The sequence below is a fragment of the Pseudophryne corroboree genome, chromosome 2, assembly GCF_028390025.1.
Source record: "Pseudophryne corroboree isolate aPseCor3 chromosome 2, aPseCor3.hap2, whole genome shotgun sequence".
NCBI lineage: Eukaryota > Metazoa > Chordata > Amphibia > Anura > Myobatrachidae > Pseudophryne > Pseudophryne corroboree.
The window spans coordinates 32,166,337-32,173,532 of record NC_086445.1 but is presented as its reverse complement, the minus strand read 5'-3'; the positions used below and the strand labels follow the sequence as shown (position 1 = coordinate 32,173,532).

At 46.1% G+C, this 7,196-nt stretch overlaps 1 protein-coding gene across 1 annotated transcript; it reads left to right on the top strand.

Moving 5' to 3' along the window:
- Positions 1 to 5,313: 5,313 nt before the first annotated feature.
- Positions 5,314 to 6,729, top strand: LOC135050477 (odorant receptor 131-2-like). Its single transcript, XM_063956966.1, has one exon. It carries the CDS (start codon positions 5,345 to 5,347, stop codon positions 6,320 to 6,322), a length of 978 nt encoding a protein of 325 aa, XP_063813036.1. The 5' UTR covers positions 5,314 to 5,344; the 3' UTR covers positions 6,323 to 6,729.
- The last annotated feature ends 467 nt before the right edge of the window (positions 6,730 to 7,196 follow it).

Genomic DNA, 7,196 nt, shown 5'->3' with positions numbered 1-7,196 from the left:
TCCCGGGTGGAGGTCATGTCTGCTGAGGAAGTATGCTTCCCAGTTGTCTACTCCCAGAATGAAGATTGCCGACAACGCCACAGCGTTTCTTTCTGCCCAGAGGAGAATCCTTGTTACCTCTGACATTGCTGCTCTGCTCTTCGTTCCGCCCTGTCGGTTTATGTACGTTACCGCCGTCACATTGTCTGACTGAATCTAAATGGCGTGATCTTGAAGAAGATGTGATGCCTGTAGAAGGGCGTTGTATATGGCCCTTAGTTCCAGAATGTTGATTGGAAGAATGGTTTCCTGACTTGACCATTTTCCTTGGAACTGTTCCCTTTGGGTGACTGCTCCCCAAACTCTGAGGCTTGAATCTGTGGTTAGCAGAATCCAATTTTGAATACTGAACCTTCGGTCCTCAGTCTGGTGAGAAGTCTGAAGCCACCACAGAAGAGAAATCCTGGCTGTTGGCGACAGATGTATCCTCTGGTGCATGTGAAGATGCGATCTGGACCATTTGTCCAACAAATCCAGCTGGAAGGGCCTTGCGTGAAACCTTCCATACTGCAGTGCCTCATAAGAGGCTACCATCTTCCCCAGAAGGCGAATGCATAGATGCACCGATATCTGGGTTGGTTTTAGAACATCCCGCACCATTGACAGGATTACCAATGCCTTTTCTAATGGAAGGAATACCTTCTGGGACTCCATATCCAGTATCATCCCCAGGAACGGAAGCCTCCATGTTGGTTCCAGGTGAGATTTTGGTAGGTTCAGAATCCACCCGTGATCCTAGATTAGTCAGGTTGAGAGGGCAATGTTGTCCAACAACCTCTCCCTCAGGGGCGGATCCAGAAGAAAATAATAGGGGGGGCACCATAGAAGGGCAAGTACATTTGCGTGCGGCTTCGGTGCATGTGAGGTGGCGCTTCTTATACAATGCCCACAGTTGTAGCGCTCATTATGCAATGTCCACTGTACTGGTAGTGCCCCTTATATAGACCCCATAGTAGTGGTGCCCCTTATGCAATGCTCGTATTGCCCCCAGTAGTAATGTTGCCTGTAGTAATGCCCCCAGTCATTTAGCGCCCTAGTAGTTATGACCCCAGTGGTAATGCCCCTGCAGTTATGACCCCAGTAGTTTACACCCACCCCTTTAATTTATCCTCCCAGTGGTAATGCCCCCTGTAGTTTGCCCCATTGTAGTTTAGCCCCTGTAGTTATGCCACCCTTGTAGTTTAGCCCCCAATAGTAATGCCACCAGTAGTTTGGTCCCTGTAGTTATCCCCCAGTACTTTGGCCCCTGTAATTATGCCCCCAGTAGTTTGCCCCCCCCTGCAGTTTAGCCCCCAAGTAGTAATGTCCCTGTAGTTATGCCGCCAGTAGTAATGCCCTCCTGTAGTATTCCCCCAGTAGTTAGCCCCTTTGTAGTTGACCCCCAGTAATAATGTCCCCCAGTAGTTTGCCCCCAGTAGATGCCCCCCAGTAATAATGTCTCCCAGTAGTTTGCCCCCAGTAGATGCCCCCCAGTAATAATTCCCCCAGTAGCTGCCCCCAGTAGTAATGCCCCCAATAGATGACCACCCAGTAGTAATGCCCCCTGTAGATGCCCCCATTAATAATGCCCCAGTAGTAATGCCCCCCCAGTAGTAATGCCCCTTGATGATGCCCCCCCCAGTAGTAATGTCCCCCTGTCGTTTGCCCCCGCTGCATTAAGGAAGATAAAAAACTTCATACTTACCGAACCCCATTCCCGCTTCCAGACTTCCTCCTGGCGTCCTCTCCTCAGTCAGCACTATGAGAGAGACGTCACAGTGACAGCGCCGGAAGCCGGAGCTCAGTACTGAGCTCCTGCCTCCGGCTGCCGCTGTGCAGGGAGACGGGCGCCCGCTGGTAACACAATCTCAGCGGGTGCCCGTCATCTCCCTGTGCGGCGCTGGCGCCGGGGGAGAACGGGGGACGGAGGCCACAAATGACAGGGGGGGCACGGGCCCGAGTGCCCCCCCCCTGGATCCGCCACTGCTCTCCCTTGATGGTGCTTTTATCAGAATATCGTCCAGGTACAGTATTATGTTCACTCCTTGTTTGCGGAGGAGAAACATCATCTCTGCCATTACCTTGGTGAACACCCTCGGTGCCATGGAGAGGCCAAATGGCCTTAGATAAGCCTGATGAAGCAGCCAGATTGGAATATGAAGGTACAAATCCTTGATATCCAGAGACACCAGGAATTCCCCATCCTACAGACCTGAGAACACCGCTCTTAGAGACTCCATCTTGAACTTGAACATGTGTAAGTACGTGTTCAGTGACTTGAGGTTTAAAATGGGCCTTACCGAGCTGTCCGGTTTCGGTACGACAAACATGTTGGAATAATAACCCTTGTTTTGCAGCTGAGGTGGAACTGGAACAATGACCTGAGTCTGTACCAGTTTTTGAATTGATTCCTGTAAAGTCATGCTTGTTTCTTGAGATGCTGGTAAGCCTGATTTGAAGAATTTGGGAGGTGGGAGTTCCTGAATCTCCAGTCTGTAGCCCTGGGTGATAAGATCTTTGACCCAGGGATCCTGGCATGATGTTGCCCATATGTGACTGAAAGATTTTAATCGGTCTCCCACCTGCCTGTCTTCCAGGCAGTGCGGTCCACGGTCATGCTGGAGGCTTTGAGGAAGCAGAACCGGAATTCTGTTCCTGTGAAACTGCAGTTGCTTGTTTTCTGGGTTTACCTCTATTGCCTTTGAAGGCTGTAGAAGAATCTTTGGTTTAATTTTTAAATATGGCTGTCCAAAAGGACTGCAGAGTTGGAGCAGAGTAGGTCTTCCAAGCTGGGGGGATGTGGAAGGAAGGTACGTAGATGTACCTGCTGTAGCCTTGGATATCCACGTACTGTATACAGTTCATCTACAATTAGGGCCTCCCCTGTGGATGGTAGGCTTTCCACACCTTTTCTGGAATCTGCATCTGCAGTCCACTGGCATAGCCATAGGCCCCTGCGTGCTGACACTGCCATGGCCGTGGTGCGTGAATGGAGAAAGCCTATTTCTTTTATGGCCGCTACCATAAAATTTGCCGAGTCCTGTATATGCTGTAGGAGTAAAACTATCTCCCCTCTGGATAAGGAATCTAACCCTTCAGTTAGGTTTCCTGACCATTTTACAATGGCCCTAGTGATCCATGCACAAGCTATAGTAGGTCTTTGGGCCACCCTCCGCAGCTGTGTACAGAGATTTGAGATTGGTCTTATTCTTACGGTCAGCTGTGGCTTTTAAGGAGGCTGCTCCCCTGACAGGTAAGATTATTTTACGTGACAACCTAGATACCGATGCGTCAACAATCACTGGGTTTCCTATTTTTTCCTATCATCCTAAAGAAATGGGAAGGATGCGATTAACCTTTTAGGGATCTGAAACTTCTTGTCAGGATTAACCCAAGTTTCTTCAAACATGGAATTCAACTCCTTTGATGCAGGGAAAGTAGCAGAGGATTTATTTTTTAAATGAAAATAAGATTCCTCATCCTCCTCTGGCACCTTGTCAGGAATGTGCAGGATGTCTCTAATAGCTTATATCAGGGCCTGTATTCCTTGTGACAGAGCTGCATCCCCCCCTCCCGAGTCCACCTCACCCATACGTCATCATCAGTGTCAGCCTGCATTATTTGGGCCAGAGTATGCTTTTGTGGACAAATGGTAGGGGTCTGAGCCGCTGGTATGGGAACTGAATGTCTATTCATCAGGTCATCCACAGACTGTCTTAAGTATTGCGTCTCTTTCTTATTATGGGATAATATATGAGAAATATTAGAGATCATCCCTTTAAGGGAATCCAACCATGCTGGTTCGCACCCACTAGCCTGAGAATGTGTACTATCCTGAGTACACTGTAGTGATCCACCAGGGGGAAGACAAACACTCTGCTGTGCATGAAACACACTCCTTTGACATTGCAAATGTGAAGGAACACACACACACACACACACACACACACACACACACACACACACACACACACACACACACACACGTTAAAGCACAGTTAACCCACACAGAGCCCTCTAGGGAGACACAGAGTATGATGGAGCCAGCCACACCGCATCGTTATTGCTAATGCAAAGCTTAGCTTGGTCGCAAACTAAGTACCCTTTATAGGGGCTTAGTATTCTAATATCGCTTCCTCCCCCTTGCTGTGATCCCCTGGTACCGCTGAGGTAGTCTGTAGTCCTTGTGGAGGAGCTGCGCTTCCCTGACAGTCTGTCTGTGTGAAGCTGCAGAGGGAAAATGGCGCTGGTGAGCTGCTGGATCCGCTCATAGTGAAGCCCCACCCCCTCAATGGCATGCGGTCTTCCCGGTTATTTATACTGGCTGAGGTGATTTTGGTGCTTAACAGTGGGTCAGAGTCCCTGTAAGCGCTTTGCCAGTGTGGGTATTATGTGTAAAAATGGCTCAGCTCGCCCCTCAAGCAGTGCAGCAATGCTGATCTGAGCCCTGGAGACACAGCCTGCACTCAGAGCTGCACTCCTACCCTAGTGCCACCATAATAGCCCACGACCTGCTAACCAGGATGCCAGCATAATTCTCACCACTCTTCTTTCTTCTGGCTCTGTTAGGGGTGGCGGTGTGTTGCGGGAATGTACACTCGCCATGGTGGTGCTTGTGAAAGGTTCCCTCAGGAGCTCAGTGTCCTGTCAGCGGGGTACGGGGCCATTAACCCTATAGGAAGTTGGGCCACTTCCCCCCCTAAGTACCATGAAGCAGGCAGGCTGGTGCCAACCAGCCCTGTCTGAAAATAACAAACAGAGAAAATAAGTGCAGAAAACTCTTCAGGAGCTTCCCAAAGTGTGACCGGCTCCTCCGGGAACATTTTCTAAACTGAGTTTGGTAGGAGGGGCATAGATGGAGGAGCCAGCGCACACTATTGATTTCTTAAAGTGCCCAAGGCTCCTAGTCTATACCCCATGGTACGAAATGGACCCCAGTATCGTTTAGGATGTAAGAGAAATTGGCATGAAAATGGCCAATGTCAGCCCAGATTAATCTCAGTTGGAATTGGCAGAAACACGGGAGCTTAGTAAATTTACTCCGTAGAATATGATGGCAGATATGAACCACTTTACCCATCTAGACTGTCCCTATTTTATCCTTTTCGGTAATCTCAACCCTTTTTAAACATTAGTTCTTTGTAATTATATTCCTATGCCTATCCCAAGCATGTTTAACTAACTACTAACTATGAATCTGGTCTTCTATTCCTCCCCTGTAAAACATAATAGGATACTGTGTTGCATGGGTCTTAATTAATATCCCTTTTTATTTGTCTTTCAGTTTGTGAGATCCCTGGAAAAGGAGAACGTTACTCTTCCAATAATGATCAACTCATCAGTACTTAAAAACAACCTGACCCAAGAGTCCCTCACAATCAGTAAAGTGACTGTGTACACAATGTGGATCATTACAGCCATGATAACATTGGGATTCTGTTTCTTCTTCTACTATGTCACAGTGATGCTGAACGCCTTCTTCCTAACACCAGAGCTCCAGCAGACTGCTCGCTACGTTCTGTTTGTTTATATGCTCATTAATGACACATTGTATCTAGTCCTAACATTCTTCTTGCTTCTCTCTGCTGTATATGTAGTATATGTCCCTGTGCCACTATGCTACATTGTGTACCTTGTTTCTTCAATCACATTTAAAGTAACTCCATACAACCTGGCAGCCATGGCTGTAGAGCAATATGTCGCCATTTGCTACCCACTGCGACATGCCCAGCTGTGCACCCCACAGAGAGCCAAAGCTACTGTCACCAATATATGCTTGGTGCTGATGATCCCATATGTTGCTGATTTATACGTCATGTTCTTGTCATTTTCCAATATATTCAATCTCTATATTATGTGCTTTAAGGAAAACATGATAGTTAATAAAATTCAATATCTTATTAGGTCCGTTGATCTCATCCTGTGTTTCAGCTCTGTGGGACTTGTCATCATATTTACATATGTGAAGATTATGCTGGTTGCCCTAAAAGCAAGTTCTCAGACATCTTCTGCCTCCAAAGCTGGGAAAACAGTTCTGCTCCACGCCTTCCAGTTTCTCCTATGCCTGGCGTCCTTATTGAATATGCTTACAGAGGCATTTTCTCTTGAAGTAGCGGTGCCGATACAATTCATAAACTTTTTTATTTTCACCTATGTGCCGCGATTTCTCAGTCCTATAATCTATGGAATCCGGGATGATGTACTGAGAAAACATTTTAAGAAATCTTTACAAAAATGTACCTTCATCAGGGAAAGACTTGGTACTGGCAGTAACATAAAGACGCAGATGGGTGAGCGCCAATAGACGCTGCTAATACATTTCTGTGTCTGACTCAGAATCAGCCTCATGGGCAGTTAATCTTTCATTTTCATGCTTTCAGCCAATACTGCATAAGACAAGTAACAATGACTGTCCCTGGTGCTGTTGTTCTGCAAAGATTAATTACTGAATGACTTATCATGTAGCCACCAGTGTACAGATGCCACATAGGACGTCATTTACAGATGGACTTAAAATCAAATTACAGCTTTCTCAGGCTACTTTCCATACATGCCTGTTTTCTTCTGATACGTGTCTAGGAAGCATATTACACATGTGACTCTAATCCAAAGGAGCTGGTACATTGGTTTTAGGTATTGATTAGATGTGGTCAAAGTATAGTCTAGACATGTCCTACCAAAATGCTCCTTAGATGGCAACCTAAGAACCCAAATGCATCTGATTGGAGAAACATGACTTGTGTGTGCTCAGATCATGGTGTTACTGTAATTCTGAGCTGATGATGAAAGCATCCAACATCTGATTCATTGATTGTGCCTGAAACAAACCTATTTTGTGGAAATGCAGCAGATGCAATATAGTAAAAAGAATACAGTGACAGTGCTTAATGCTATAATATTTTCATACTGTTTGAAAGTGTAACATTAATAAAATATAAAAATATATATATATATATGTTCTGTCTTATTGTATTTATTTAACAATTATTAAGATCTAATAGACTTGGGTACTTGTTATGTAACTTTCCGGCTTTTTATTGTACTACTGTACCTTGAAAAAGGATCTAAACGCATTGGTGATGAAGAGGATTGTAGCTGTTGTGTTCCTGTCCAGTGTGGAACTGATTAATCTGATGGTTAAGACACTCAATATTCCAGCATCTACATCTATCTGTGTG

What these genes read in the sequence shown, in the direction of transcription:
- LOC135050477 (XM_063956966.1), top strand. Translation starts at nt 5,345, where the DNA reads ATGATCAACTCATCAGTACTTAAAAACAACCTGACCCAAGAGTCCCTC.